Source organism: Alexandromys fortis, unplaced genomic scaffold (assembly GCF_014885135.2).
Source record: "Alexandromys fortis isolate MF-2015 unplaced genomic scaffold, M_Fortis_MF-2015_v1.1 scaffold_5, whole genome shotgun sequence".
NCBI lineage: Eukaryota > Metazoa > Chordata > Mammalia > Rodentia > Cricetidae > Alexandromys > Alexandromys fortis.
Genome location: NW_026067924.1, coordinates 2,167,926 through 2,184,289, shown reverse-complemented (window position 1 = coordinate 2,184,289; position 16,364 = coordinate 2,167,926). Strand labels below are relative to the sequence as shown.

The window sequence follows — 16,364 nt, the reverse complement described above, 5'->3', positions numbered from 1 at the left end:
CATTGTGTTTCTTACTGGTTGCCTCTCTACCCTCATTGCTTCCACATCTGCAGAGCCAACCAACTACAGACCAGAAGTACTAAGAACAAAACAGTCAGATCTCTATGGAGCATGGACAGATAGATGCTCATTCCCTCGACAGCACAGGATGAGAACTGTGGACACAACATTACATTCCACTAGTATTTTACATCTCCGAAGTTCCTGGAGTTCCCAGAGCCTGAGCTCTGATCCCTTAGGCCTGACTCAGCTGCCCACTCTCTGTCAGCCAGTTAAATAGCTGTGAACAGCAGTGAAAGGAGGTTTAGTCCATGTTGGCCACATTCCGAAGGACAAAGACTCACCCTAAGCCCATCTTCCCCTGTTGGTATGAGGGTTAGGTTGAAGTAGAGAGCCCAAGGCACACAAAGCTAAGCGGACCCTGGCTGGACAAGGTGTGGTTTGGTCCATCATTGTCTCTGCTCCAAGTCCTCCCACAAGGTGGCCTGCTGTTGCTGGAACCTGTTCCTGGGAGCCAGGTTCTCCCTCTGGCTGGCACCAGGTTCTGCCAGCAGTGTCTCTAGAATATCCTCCTTAGGCCGGCCATGGTGGTACATGCCTCTAATCCCAGCATTTGGGAGGCAGAGGCAGGTGGATCCCTGTGAGTTGGAGGATAGTTTGGTCAACACAGAGAGTTCCAGGACAGCCAGGACTACACAGAGAGATCCTGTCTGGAAAAATAAACAAACAAAAATGAAACAATAACAACAACAAAAATAGACCATCCTCTTTCATGCCAGGCCGGTTATTATACGGGCAGATCCTACACCATTTTCTATGAGGGACTTGAACATCTTCAGATTTTGGTATCCAAAGAAGCAGGGGGAGGGGATCCTTGATCCAGTGCCCCAAGGATAGCTAGAAATGGCTGTGCTGACAAATTCGGGCAGGATTTGTTACACTTCGTCTTCAAGAGAATAATTGTCTTCAAGAGAATAATTGGTTGTTTAAAGTCAAACAACTAATTGTAGCAGACAGACTTAAGTCCTGACTTCAGAATTCCGTGTCAGTCAGTATGGGTATTAATGTCATAGTCAACAGCCTCAGATAGAGCTATATCTTACAAAAATTATTTTCTTATCTTATTTTGATTTTGATTTTTCATTTGTACTATAAACAAAGTTTGCCTGAAGATCACAGTACAGAGCTAGCCACACTAGTTAGCCGTAGAGGCCAGGCAGTGGTGGCACACACCTTTAATCCCAGCACTCAGGAGGCAGAGGCAGATGGATCTCTCTGAGTCCAAGGGTGTTGAAATATGAGCGACGGGGCTGCGTCCCCAACACCCCGGCTGCTTGGCCAGCTCATGCCCGAAATAACAACACAAACTGTATTCATTTAAGAAATTGGCCCGGCTAGTTCCAGATTCTTATTGGCTAGCTCTTACATATTGTTCTAACCCATTTCTAATAATGTGTGTAAGCACCCCAAGGTGCGCTTACCGGGAAGATTCTAGCCTACTCGGAGGAGCTTCATTGCGTGCATCTGCCCGGGAGAGCTGAGCATGGTGTCTCTCTGGAAGCAGAGCTGAGTCTGACCTCACTTCCTCTTCCGCCCAGCATCCTATCCTGTTTATTCCTTATTGCTCAGCCAATGAAATCAACAGATTGATATATGATACTCCCACATCACAAGGGCACCCTTGGCTACTCAAGATTGATCCAGTCTCAAAGAGAAACAGCCAGGCTGTGGTGGCTCAAGCTTTTAATACAGTCCTTGGGAGTCACATGCCTTTAATGCCAACACTAGCGAGGTGGAGACAGGAAGGGACATGGCCCGGTAGAGAGAAGAATATAAAGCGAGACAGGAGCTCCAGGCATTCAGTCTGAGGACTTGTAGAGACAGGATACCCGCTTCGGTCTGAGGATTTTTTTTTAGAGGTAACAACTAGTGACTGGCTGCTCTGCTTCTCTGATCTTTCAGCTTTCACCCCCTAATATCTGCCTCTGGGTTTTTATTAGTAAGACCGATTCGAGTTCACGCTACAGAACTGGTTTGAGTGGATAAAAGCAGGGTGCAGTGATGGTAGCTTTTCCACCTTGTTAGTCAAGCTCCTTCTACAGCCGTCTCATGTCTAGCACCATCTTTTAAACTGTGAGACATCTCTTTCCATACTTGATATTTAAATTCCCTGTGTGTCTGACAAGTGTCCGGGGACATATCTGAGCTCGAATCGAGCAGTTGCTGGATCTCGCTATCATGCACGCGTCTCCCCACACGAGGAGGAAGCTCTGGGAAGATAATGGGAAGCGACGAGGTTTCATATCAATCGAGCTCGTATTTCAAAGAATCTTATTCATTCATTTTAACAAACACAGTGATTTGACCGGTAAAGGCTGAGAAACCAAGAAAAACATTCCAGGTCACTCTGCAAACCGCATCTCGAACGTTCTATTTACAGACGCGTATGAAGAGCAAATGAGAGAATTGGATTTTTTTGATGAAAACGTTTTCTCTGATAACATTGACAATCTTCTTTTTTGCCTTACCCTGGAAATGACGAGAAAAATGAACCTTTGTTAGGTTTCATGTGAGTCAAGAGGCCCTTGTGAGGATCCTCCCAGATCCCTGACCAATAAGCACGATACTGACAATTATAGGAGCAACAACAACAGAGTTGAAGCCCGTATATAGCATTTATTTCCCATCGTAGTATTGAGAAGATACGTGTCTGTGTGTGTGTGTGTGTGTGTGTGTATGTGTTTTACAGCATCTCATATATCCGAGGTCAGCCCCCAACTCACTATGTGGGAGAGGATAATCTTGAACTTCTGATCCTCCTGCCACTACCTCCTGAGAGGTGGTGGGATTACCAGCATCCAGGCATTTGCCACCACACCCAGCTTATTTGGTGCTGAGGATCAAACCCGGGGCTGTGTGCATGCTAGGTGAACATTCTACCACCTGGGCTAAGCCTCCAACCCCCACTTTTTGACGGGAATTTCCTAAAGGAAGCTAGATAGCAGTATAAACAGATGTCACGCGTGTAAGAGGCCCGAGTGCTGTTTTATGAAGCTTCTGTTTGTAGTATATGGCTGTGTGTGTGAGACAGGGGTAGATGACGTCATTTCCCTCCCTGGGGTTTGCATACAGTCTAAACTAAAAAGCCACTGGCTTCATTTACTCACTTCCCTGGTGCAGAAACTCTCAGACTTTAAAAAATGCCACATGATACTGAGCAGAGGACCTGGGTTTGGTCCCTAGGACCCACGTGGCAGCTCACAACTCCAGTAACTCCAGTCCCGGGGGATCCAACGCTCTCTTCTGGCTCCTAGGATACCAGACACATATATACATGGAGATATACATGCAAGCAAAACACACATATGCATAAAATAAAAATAAATGAAAAACAAACACATATGTCCCAAAGACACAGTTAAGCTGAAGAAAGGATATAAGAATAGCAACTTTTGACTATTGGGGCAGATTTGAGCGGGATAGGATAGAAAGAACAGGATTGAGCTTGAAACAAGATGAAGGATCTCAGAGAAGGAGGGGAAGGGAAGGTGCCATTGTGGCCTCTTCACGACGTCCCTGTCCCTCATCTTTTCTTACACTTAGCCTTGCAGAGGATTCTGCTATTCTAGGGAGGTGCTGGTCCTCTTCCAGGAAGTCTGGGTGGAGCCCAAGGTTCTGCATTTCTAGTGAGTTTCCAGGTAATGCCAATGTTTCAGTCCAAGAACCACATTGGAACAGCTAGCTTTATGCCAGGAACTACACCCATTTCTTCCAGACTTCTCTATGCCCCAGGAGTGTATGGGAGATGGGGGGGGGGGGGGGGGGGGGGGGGGGGGGGGGGGGGGGGGGGGGGGGAGGAAGCGGGAACAAAGTGGAACTGCTCCCTCTTCTGTTAATAAATGTCATTTTATGCACAAATATGGACCACAGATAATATTTAAGCGGTCATGTTTGAGGCCTGTCATCAGACAGAAAGTATGGGAGTTTGCAATTTCATTTGCTAGAGATTAATGAGTGCATTAATGTATCTATTCAAAAGGTAGGGCGTTCTTGTAAATGTGCTGATCCTATCGCGGGGATAATGGAATGTGTTTCCCAGTTTGTGCAATCAATATTGATGAGCGTGAAAGAGAAAAATGCCTTCTCAAAAGTGTACTTGCTTAAAGATTAAGGGCTCTATTGTCAGGAAGCTGTTTTATGTCCTTGTCTGGTGTGCTTATTTAATCTAAATAGGCTCATAAACACCACACACGGATTACCTTGACAGAGTAAAATAAATTGAATTCCCTCCTGGCTTTCTACACTCCCCAGGCAAGTTTTAATATACATTCTTTTACTTTGAATCTAGGTTATTTAAGAGTATGTATCAAGAACAAAATAAGGAAGCGTCTTTTTGGATAAGCAGGTACTATAATAACCTTTAAGGTGTTTAAACACAAAGCAGAAGGAAGTGGTACCACTGTGGTGTTTCTGTCGAATGCTTTCAAGCTTCGAAGACAAAACCAAAAAGAAAAAAGATTCTTACTGGCAGAAAACCCCAAGGGTTAAAGATCCACACTATTTACAGGAACTGTTGTGACAACATTTCATTTTAGTTGGGAGACTTGGTTCATAATAATCATGTGTCAACAGGTTAGCAGAACAGGGCTGTTTTCTTCTGAAATGTACATTTTTATTAATTTTTAATAGATGGGTTAGTTTTAGATGCTTAATTCTATTCAATTTCTTTCAAAGTTTGGGTCTTAGACCTTCCTTCCACTCCCCCCCCACTCCCCCTCCCCTTATTGGAAAATGCGTCTTCTTTGGTCAGTTTTCCTTTTGAGACTATAATAAGTCACATTCTAGCTGTCCTGGCAGGGAAAAGGTAATCTAGAGATACACAGGGCCCTCCTTTCAGCCATCAGACTTCAAAGTAGCCAAATCCCAGAGCGATAAAATCTGCCCCCAGGGAATCCTCCACAGGAGACAGGAAAAGCTGAGGACCTGGTGCCACCGAGGGGGACCTCACCTCCCAGGAAGGGATTTCCCACAGTTCTGACCACCTTACAGATCAGAGAGAAAGGCAGTGATAGGTGAAACCACACCATACCCAAGGCTGCTGAATTATACACAATCCTTGCGCTCAACTTAAACCAAAACCTCACGTCAGGGCACTAAAGACTGGCTTCAGGGTAAAGATTGGCTTCGGGGTTGGGTCGGGACCCCATGATCTGCTCTTCCCAGTGTGGCCATATTGAATAAACCTTTCTCTGCTTTTCACTATCGCTTTTGTCCAATCATGCTGAGGACAGGTAGACAGTCCTAGCTTGTGGGAGCACCAGAACCCAAGCCTTTCCCTTAAAAAGCCCAGGAAGATTACCACAATAGTGTTGAGAGTTTAAACAACACAGATTGCCTCGCTGTTCTGAGCTTGGAAGTAACATTGAAGTCGGAGCACTGACTGGACCGTGGCCCCATCTGCTTCTGAGCACCCTCCATTTCCTTGCCTTTGCACCTTAAGTCCTCACTGGGGGGGGGGGGTGATGACGGCGTCCTTCCCCTACCTTCAAACCACCATGGCTGACCACGTCTTCAGCCTTCCCGGTCCATTGTTACTATAAACCGGATCCCGAGAAGCCCTGAATTCTCATCCTGGAGTAACTAAGAGTAGGTGAAAGGGTGTTTTTTGTTTGTTTGTTTGTTTTTGGTCGGCCTTGCTTTTGCTTCTGCCTCATGAGTTTTGCTTACTTCTGCACCTAGGGAGCGTCTGTCTAAAGTCCGAGGCTACTGAAACTATTTCATCTCCCTGAGGGTCGAAAGGCATAAAGATGAGAGGAGCGGGCACCTCCCTGTCAGCTTTTTCAGCACCCTGCTCTGGGGCCCCACCCCAACGCTCCACCCAAAGTGGCTGGTAGTCTCTAGTGATTGTCCTGAGCCCGCACTTGTGCTGAGTTCTAGGAACAGAGAGCCTCAGAGATCTGCTTATCCCGCGGTGAGGTCACACCTAAGCAGGGGCAATCATCTGGGAACTGCCTTGGCCTGGCAAGCACTCGGGATTTCTTCCAGCCACCTGCATAACCAAAGGGAGATTAGGATCAGCCAGATCAGGCCATGTGAAGACTAGTTTAATCTGCCTGCCTCTTGCCTCCATCCCGCCCTCTAAATAGTTGTCCTTCTATTTAAACTTACAGCTCTCATGTCTGTACCCCAAAGATGAAGACGGACACGGGGTTATTTTGTACTTCCCAATATGCATGAAATCGTTATTCCCTGCCTTTGACCACTGATCTTCTCTTTGATTGGTGCCCTGGAGTGAAAGGCGGAGTCTAGTGTAACCACGCCTCCCAGGGCTCGGGCCTTTGCCCTAAAGCTGGTAGCGTTACCGCCTACCTGAGATGAAATTGCACCCATCCAAATAATTCAGGATAACCTATTGAAGCCCAGCTGAAGAGCAGTCCCATTCCTCTTTGCCATGTAATATAACATATCCACAGGTTCCAGTGTTTAGAATGTGGAAGTGTGTGTGTGTGTGTGTGTGTGTGTGTGTGTAGAAGGGACCTTATCCTTCCTACCAAAGTATGCTTTATCATCTTAAAATTTCCTAAGAGAGGACTGTTGCATTTGGGGCACAGATATTTGCACAGCATCTTTACCTCTCAATAACATTCTGCATAAATTAAATTATACATTGTTATATACATAATTATATATATAATTAAATTATAAATTGTATTCGTCATGGTGAAAATGCCACAGCTCTCGCAAAGCAGAGGATGCCTTTTTCATGCTTGTGTTGATTCCATACACTCTCAAATGCTTTGGAGGTCTGGATTCTAAAACCCTCCACCATTTCCAGTCACGAGTTCTGTATCATTTGAGGGTATAACTGCCCTGTATGGCTAAGGGGGCCCTTTCATGACTTATCCAGAGTGTATTGAGATGAATGGAGTCTGTTGAGATAGCTTGCCACTGTGTTGCTCGAATGGGACAGTGTTGTTTCCCCATAGGACATGAGGCAATGCTTGCAGACATTTTTGGTTGTCACATTTGGGAAGAGGGTGCTGTTGTTGCCTGGTGTGTAGAACCCCGGGGGAACGACTGCCGTGCAGTACACAACAGCCCGAAGGACAAAGAGGAGCTGTGGGGACTGAATTGAGCTTGAGCTCCTGGTTCTTACTGCTCTTTTATCACCATTGCAGGAGTTCCTGGTGCCATGCCAAATGCCTCCTGGACGGGCAACCTCAGAGCTATCAAGTGGAATGACATGGAAGCTATGCACGGAGGCTGCCATGGTAAGGTCTCCTGTTCTGAGCTCTGTTGCCTGTTGCTGTAGGCATGAGGATGACTGTAAACGTAATAGAGGGGGTTCTTGCACAGAGAAGGCTGGAGTACACAGACTGATCGGGGGTTGTTAGAGACGCCTGACGCCGCGTCACGTTGTCTCCTGACGATAAGTTTCCATTTCTCAGACATTCTCAATCTCAGAGCTGCCAAGGAGAGACAGTACTTTCAAGTTAAAGCGAACTTTGTCCTCGCTAATTTCTGCCTTCTCATTGCCCCTTGCGTACCATTCCTTTTGGGAGTACAGGGGCTGGGACAGGTGATGTCACCTCCTTGTGGCAGAGCATGCTCACACCTTGCCCCACATCACAGGTCAGGGGTGACTTGGTGTTTGTGACCCCTCTGGCACAGGGCAGGTGATGCCAAGGAGAAAGGACTCTTCCCGAAATAGACAAGAACTAGAGACCCTAAGTCATTGCCTTTTGCAGCAAGGTGGGGGATGGGATAAGACAGGGTCTTAGGTAGCCTAGAGTAACCCAGAACTTGCTACGTAGCCAAGGAAGACCTTGAAATCTGGATTCTCCGCTTCTGTCTCCTGAGTGCTGGGGTTGCAGAAATGTGCCCCGCACTCCACTAGTCATGGTCATTTCTGTGGACCCGTATGAAGAAGGAATCCACCAGGCATCATGCACTCCCGACACCACCTAGCACATAGTGAGCCGGTGCATCTACCTCCCTGTGCTGCTGTATCAAAGCAGCACAGGTTGGACAACTTATACAGCAGAAACTTCCTCATTTTTCTCAATACTGGATCACGAGTCACAGAATTGGCTTTTTTCTTGGCCTTTCTCCTGTGGCTTTTAAATGCCCTCGTCTCCCTGTGTCTGTGTGTGTCTTTTTACTACATCCTATTTTCCTCTCACAAGAGCCCAGGCAGAGCTGGGCGTAGTGACACACTCCTTTAATCCCAGAATTTGGGAAGCAGAGACAAATAGATCTCTGTGAGTTCAAAGCCAGCCAAGTCTACATAGTGAGTTTCAGGACAGTCAGAGATACATAGTGAGACCCTGCCTCAAAAAAAAAAAAAACCAAAAACCCAGTCAGTTCCTGTTGTCTATATACATCACCCTCACCATTTCATCAAGCCAGCCACACTCTGCCTCCCCCCAGTATATATACAGTCCCCTCTGCTCTGCCTCATCCACACCAGCCACCCAGGTGGCATCATTATCTTGAACTATAGCCTTCCCCTGCCACAGAAGCTACTGCCCCAATAGCACAGGCTTGCCTGTAGCCTCTCCTCTCTGCTTTCTCCCATGCCCTGTCCCTCCTTAGTCGAGAAGGTGGACTGGTCAGCCTTGTATTTTTGTAGGTACCCCTCTTGCTCACCAGCTAGGAACCAAGCTAACTGTACAGAACCTGAGCAGCCCAAGCCCACCACAGACTCATATTTCATCTTTCAACGTTAAATACCTGCTATGCCGATGAACGCTGGAAAGCTTCATGCCGTGAAGGGTGTAAATACCGCCCTCCAAACCAGAATGTAGAGAGAAGAGAGAGGCGGAATCCAGAGGGACTGGGGCATTGTGTGCCATCACTGCAGTGATTCAGTAACACAACATAGAAGAGGTTCTGGAAGGACACTCAAGTGTCCATCCTTTCTTTAGACTCTTGAAACAAAGCACCCCAAGGCATTGGGGGTCCCCAGGAATCCCCTGCTGGAGAAGGAAAAGGCTGAAGCCTGGGGCCAGTCAGTGGGAGAACTTGTCGCCCTGGTAGATGGTTCACATAGGCCTGACAGCTTGCCTGACTGCCGTGCTGGGTGGAACCACACCGTGACCGGAACTGTTTCACACCTCTGGTCCTTTAAACCTCAAAGATGGGTGTGAAGCAAGTCACTGGGTCTCCTGGCTCCTCTCCTCAATGTGACCACATTTAATACATTTCCTTTGTCTGCTTCTCATCATTTTTTGTTTGACTTACTAAAGACAGGTGGTTGAACTTAACTTGCTGCAGCGGGGACCCTGGCGCTGACCCTTAATGACTCTCTTAACACTGTCACGGAGCTCTGGGGACCAGTCCAACTTTCCGCCCTTCCTGTTTCCCACTCATCTCCAGCAGAATCCCGACTCAAACAGAAATGTCCCCTCTCTACAGTGTTTCCAGAGGCATTGCCTTCAGTTTCTCCACAACCACTACCAGTCACCCCATGCTTCCCAGGTGAACCCATCCACGCCCCTCCCTCCCCACTGCCTCCATTCCTACACTCAGCAGTTACTACTGTAATGCAGAAATATTTATCAGCCACTGTTCCAGAGGCAGAGGACAGAGAAGAGGGCAACACGGTCTAAAATGCCTGCTTTTTCTGGAGCAGGTAGTCCCGCCCAAGAGTAGCAAGACCTTGCCTAGAAAGAAGGACAAGAAATCGTATCTCCCTTCCTTTCAAAAAATGTGTAAAACACTGCAAATAGATAAATGTCACATATATCATAAAATATTCGTGTGTGTCATTTATAGTCTTAACACATTTTAAGATACTTATGACACATAAAAATGAATGTATATATGAAATAATAAATGTGTAAGGTTTGGGTATAATTTCATGATATTTATATGTATATCACCTATACAATACACACATCTATGCATGTGTTCCTTTGTGCACACACACCAATTGGTAGTAAACACCAAAATACGAGTGAATGAGAGGGAAATGTGGTAGGGAGGGTCTTGCTGAGAAAGTGACCTTGAGGTGGTGGCCAGCACTGGGCTGTGTGTTATATGGGAGAGAACAGGTTATAGAGGTATAGGGGAGCCCATGGGAGAGTCGGGGGGAGTGAGGCTGCTGTGCTTGGGGCTGGCAGGTAGGGCCATGTGCCTGAAGTAGTTGGAGAAGAGCAAAGAGTGACCAGAGTCAGGAGTCTCAAATGCCAGACTCTGAGCAGAGAAGATCTATTGCACCTGTGTGGTAACGCAACCTCTCTGGCTGCTGGGCTTTCTCTCTCTCTCTCTCTCTCTCTCTCTCTCTCTCTCTCTCTCTCTCTCTCTCTCTGTGTGTGTGTGTGTAGGTGGTGGCTGCGGGGACAGTTTGGGGAGGGGCAGTTGAGAAAGGCAGCGATTAAGAACTTCGGTGCTAGCCTAGCACATGGAATTGCAGCACTCAGGAAACAAGGCAATTGGGTTGCTAATTGAAGACCAGCCTGCGCTACATAGAGAAACTCTGTCTCAGAGTTCACTGCTGACTGACACGCTACATTGGTGAGGCTACTGTAGCATTCAGAGGTGGAAGCTAGATTCCATCAGAGCTCAGAGAAGAAACAATACAAGCCGAAAGGGCCTCTTTGATCCCTGCGCTTCTAGAGCTTACCTGTAAGTCTCATGTGCTCACACAGGAACTGCTTTAGGACCCGGTTTTCATAGTCTTCAATGCTCATCTTATTCAAGTGCGTCTTTGTGCCGTTTGTCCTAAGCACTTTAAGCTCCTAGCCGGCTAGGGCAGCCCAGTCATGTTTCCTTGGCATCTCACCATACTTGATCAGGTTTCTGCTACCTCCAGTTCGCCGATCTAAAGACAGGTATGTCTAACTGTTTTTCCCCCCCCCCCCCCCCCATCTCTCCCAACAGGTCACTATGTGCATGGCATCTGCATCTATGGAAACGGAGACTTAAAATGGCTAATAAATTCACAGAGCCTATTTGCTAACAAATTTGAGGTCAACACGTACCCTTTCACTGTGGAATGCCTGGAGCTGTGGCTTCGAGAGAGAACCCTCAATCAGAGTGAGACCGCCATACAACCCAGCTGGTATTTTTGATCCACAGCAGCTCTGGCTGGAAGGGAAACAGAAGGGCGTAAAGCGGAGACTTCCTCTCCAAGAGACCCTCGCCTTGCCTATGCAGGAGGCTTCAAGAACTGGTTTCAGGAAAATATCAGGACCTGGCTTCACGACTATGCTTAAGTTATCCACTGGACACTGTGATCCACTGACAGGGTGGCAGGGTGTAGCTGTCCTGCCATTTTTAGCTAGTCTGGTCATTTCTTTTGAAGGTCTCTTCTGCGTCTTCTTTTTTAAAGACAGGCTCTTGCTGTATATCTCTGGCTACCTTGCTTCTTGCCAGGTAGCCCAGGATGGCCTTGAACTCTGATCAATTCTCCCACCTCGCACCCACCAAGTGCTGCTATTACAAGTGTGTGCAAACACACCTGGCTCTGCTGTCTGGCAGTCACCTGATGCCACTGTTGTGGTCGATGATAAATTTAAATGCATCAGCTCTTTGTGCCAGATACTGATATTAGTATATCCTGCTGGAAAGGAGAATGGTGGGTGGTACTATCTAAGGAAATCAAAACTTGGTTTATTGGAGGAGGAAGCGTTCATAATCACCTTTGCAGCAACTATGTGCCCAGCCATACATAGGCGTAGAGATGGCTTTCTAGTAACTTACCAATTTCATTTAATTGGGAAGGAATCGACTGCGGTGGTGCACGCCTTTAATTTCAACACTCCGGAGGCAGAGGCAGGCAGAATCTCTGAGTATGACTCCAGCTTGGTCTATGGACTTGAACTCCATCTCTAGCGTCACAAACAGACCTGTGAACACGGACATTCTCAGTTTACTTGTGTCTGAAGTTGTGTGTATAGTACAAAAGCCATTAACATGCGACAGAACATGTCCTGAAGACAGGAGACACTCTGTGGCTGCAGGAAGAGGACCTCAGGGATGCCGGGCGTTTCCATGTTCTATTCCAGAATGTTCTCTTTCCCACCAAGAACCCTGAAACAGCCTCAGAGGAATGAAGGGATTCTTTCTTCCCCACGGGAAAGGTGCTAGTGTGTGGATCTGGAGACCGTGAATAGCTCACTTCTGGGGTTCCATTTTCTATGTGAGAGATAGGGGCCCAGTTCTCTTGTACACAGCTTTAACCACACCAGGACAGCCTCCAGGTAGCTTGCAAGGATTGGTGCTGACAGGAGTTCCTGAATACTTAAGAGCTTGATTGTAGGTGGGCATCTGTGTCATTTTTTCAGTCCTTCATTCTTCACCCATTAGTCTAGTCTGCCTTCACTAAACGCCTCTTGGACGTCTGTGATCCTCTGGACACATGTCGACCCAAGAGGGAAACCAGACAGATATTTTCTCCGCTGTAAAACTGGGGAGTATATCAGCCTCTGAAACCCTGCTCTAGAGTCTTACAAAATGACTGCACTGCGCATGTGCCCTGGCCTGGCTATATATAACGTCAGACCATAGGGATCAGTAATTACAGTCAGGTTAGTCCAGAGATGTGGGGGAAGGAGGAACAAAAGCTGAAGCCTGTTGGCCCCCACCAGCTCCTTCTTGTCTCATTTTATTCAAAAGTTACAGCCCTCTCTCTCGAGGATGGCGTGAGCATCCGCATCTCTCAAATGATGTAACGAGCCTTAGGGTGGGTGACTTGTTATAAATTCTTATATTTGCTCCTTCACAATCATAAGCGTCCTTCTGACCCTCTCAGCTCATTTCCATAGGGCTGTTGAGAGAAGGTAAAATAAAAGCCATATGTAGTATCTCCAGAGAAGGCAGAGCTTAAGAATGGACTCTTAATTTGGAGAAAGAGTTACATCATTCAGAAAAATGTGAGATTAGGGCTCAGCATGTGGGTGTGCTTGCCACCAAGGCTAACAACCTGAGTTTAATTCCTGGGACCCACAGGATGGAGGAAAAAGAGTTCACGCCCACAGGCTGGAGGGAGAGGGTTCATGCCCACAGGATGAAGGGAGAGAGTTCACGCCCACAAGTTACTCTATGACCCCAACACACATGTTGTTGCACATAGTCACTCCCCAACACACAAACCAATAAGTATGATTTTTAAAATGTGACCATCTTTGCTAGCTCTCTTGTATTCATAACTATTTATTTGTTCTAATGAAGAAAGCCCTTGCTGTAAATGGCATCACTAGCACGATTTCATTCTTGCACTGTAATTGTACCTGCTGAGAGCTGATCGTCTTGAAAGGGAATCATGTTCATGTAAACCTTTCTTTTTCCTTCTACCAAAAAATAAAACGGCACTGTATCGAGGACTCAGGGGTTGAAAGCAGGGATACGTGTGGTCAAGGTCAAGTCTCAGACTGGTCTCTTATTTGTTACTCGGATGATAGCACCTGAAAAGAAATGTTTTACACTGGATCTCTCCTGGGAAATGAGAAACGTTTTCTGGAATAGAAGTTTACATGCCCGTTGCTGGTAACCTCTTTCTTGTAAATACTTTAATATTGGAAGAGAGTAACATCTGAGCTAGTGCGCTAGCTGGGAAGGTACCCTCATCTACGATATCCATTTTGGTTTTGATGTTTTCTGTTTTTATTTTCTTAGAAATAAATTAATATATTGTTTTCCACCTTCAGGGATAGTGTGTGTATTTATTTGATAACTGGTTAATATGCATTAAAGAACATGCATTAAAAAAAAATGGCTCAGTCTCCCCAGCTTTTAAAAGGACGAAAGAAACATATATATGTATAGCTGCATAAAACCATCTGCCCACTAAAAAAAATAACTGACCTTTCCCTTTGTGGGGTGAGGGGAGAGTGATTGAGAATAAAGATGAAATAGGAAATTGGTTTTATATGTTCAATTGTGTGCATTGTACGTATGGACACTGTCTTTCCTAGAATTTTGAGCTTGCCCTTTGGGCTAGATTGGCTGGCTGATGAGCTCCAAGGATCCACCCACCTTCACTCCTCCCTTGCATTGGAGTTACGGGCATGACCTCTTCCCTTCTCTGGCTTATACTGTGGGTGCTGGGGATCCTAACTCAGGTATTTACCAAGCAAGCATTTTACCAGGCATAAGTCATCTCAAAATTGTCTGCTGTGTTGGTCAGGCTTTCAGTCAGTAATCACTATGACCAAAGGCTCCAGGGAAGCAGTTTAACTGCAGGAGCATTTGCTTAGGGTCACAGTATTTGGAAGTATCAGTCTGGCATGCAAGAAAAGGCATGGCAGAGCATCTGGGAAAGGGAAAGTTTGTTTTGTTTTGATTTGATGCAGGAGGGAGCCAGAACAAGAGAGAGATCCCAAAGATACAGTCCCAGCAGTCTACTTCCTTCAAGGAGTCCCCACCTCCTATGCAGAAAGTTGTGCATCTGTTCTGGCTCCCTGCAAAGACAACTGCTTCCTGCCTGATAGGCACTGAGCTAGTTATTGGAGACCAACAGACAAAGCCCTGCCTCACCGGGCGTACCACAAGCCATTTGCATCAGGTTGTCTAGCAACAGGAGGTGAATGACACCGAGCAATCTACCTTTGACATTTGTCTCCTGTCAACTGTGATACCTGAACCAAGTCCTGTGTGATCTCTCCTGGTCACCTGTTCTGTTGAGGGCTGCAGAACCCGGGCCCCTTGCCTTTCTTTGCCTGCCTCAGACCCTTTGCCTGCTGGAGTGAACGGAGTAGACAACTTGTTTACCTGTGCCTGCAGCTGCTCTGAGCACGAGACCCTCATGAGTTCCTGATGGCAGGGGAGTGGTTTCTGGTGGGTTTTACAGCTGGAAATCCCAAGAGCTGGGGCTTATCTATCAGTTAAGAATCCCTGTATAAGCTTCCCTGGAGCACAATAAAGTTGTCATTCTTGTTTCTAGGATGACCCGTGTCTCTGTCTGTCTGTGTACATGTGTTTTTAAATCTCCAGCCTAGTTCCCTGCTCACGTACTGTCCCATAGTGTAGATGCTGCACTGTTCTAGATGGAGAAAGCAAAATTCTGAAATAAACCCATGAAGTTTCAACAGTGCTAGCAGAGCAGTGTGGTGGCACAGGGGCACAGATTGGGGGCAGGGGTGAGGGCTTCATTGGATGAGGCTGTCAGGAAGTTCTGCCTAGTGGGATACTTTACACTGCAATTTTGCCATTTGCAGGTGAACACAAGACTGTAGCTGGACATTGGAGTTGGCTTTCATCATTTTTCTTTCTAGTCTTGGGGAAATTCCAGCCAGTTACAGACTCCTTGGAACATAGCTGGTTCCAGAGCTTAGGCAAGGAAGACCAGACATGAGCCTGGAACATGCTGTTGCAACCTCTAAAAGGCCGGCATTGTGTGTTGCAAGTTCAGGGGCTGACTTGAACTCTCCTACTCCAACACAATTATGACAGTAATATATTGTGACCCAATAACTAAAATAAGAAACCGTGCATGAATAATACATGCATATGCCCACACACGCATATATATCAATGCATGTATAAAATATACGTATTATGAAAATGTGTTAAGAAGCTCTTGACTTGAAGTGAGTTCTTGCTCTTGATTCCGACAGTCAGCCAACAAGTCAGGCATGGTTCTTTCCCTTACCCAGGCTGAACAAACTGATTCTATGATGGGCTAGGGAGTAAATGTGCCACAACAGCCCCCCCCCCACAAGTCCAAGGGCTACTTAACTAAGCACTTTGACGATACATGCAGAGTCAATGGATTAGACACATCAACCAGGCATGGAAGGGTGCGCGCAAATCTCAGAACACAGGTGGTGCAGTTGAGGCCTGTCTAGGTTACAAAGACCCTGATCTGGTCTGGGGCCCAGAACTCAGTAAGAGGGTGTAGCCAAGGCTCACTAGATGGTTAAGAAGTGAGTTAAGGTGCCACATGCAATTGTAAAACCAGCCACTGGGGAGCCGGCAAGATTCAGTAGCCAACCGGGGCACTGCAAAGTTTGCTGGGCAGGCTCCCCCGATAAAAACAATGGGAAGTGGTTGCACAAGTTTGCATTCCCACCAGCAATGGATGAGGGTACCCCTTTCTCCACAACCTCTCCAGCAAAGGATATCATTGGTGTCCCGGACCCAGCAATGCCACTCTTGGGAATATACACAAGAGATGCCCGATCATATGACAGGGGCATTTGTTCAACTATGTTCATAGCAGCATTATTTGTTATAGCCAGAACCTGGAAACAACCTAAATGCCCTTCAATGGAAGAATGGATGAAGAAAGTGTGGAATATATACACATTAGAATACTACTCAGCGGTAAAAAAACAATGACTTCTCGAATTTTGCATGCAAATGGATGGAAATAGAACACACTATCCTGAGTGAGGTAACCCAGACCCAAAAAGATGAAC

General features: G+C 46.6%; 1 protein-coding gene across 3 annotated transcripts in view; it reads left to right on the top strand.

Annotated features, from left to right (window-relative positions):
- Window positions 1–16,364, top strand: part of Pak1ip1 (PAK1 interacting protein 1) — a 141,722-nt gene that overhangs the window by 77,650 nt on the left and 47,708 nt on the right. For all 3 annotated transcript variants that reach the window (XM_050142194.1, XM_050142196.1, XM_050142195.1), the window contains exon 2: window positions 7,179–7,271. In XM_050142194.1, coding sequence (XP_049998151.1) covers window positions 7,200–7,271 — 72 coding nt within the window. In that variant the 5' untranslated portion in view covers window positions 7,179–7,199. The remainder of the gene's footprint in view (window positions 1–7,178; window positions 7,272–16,364) is intronic.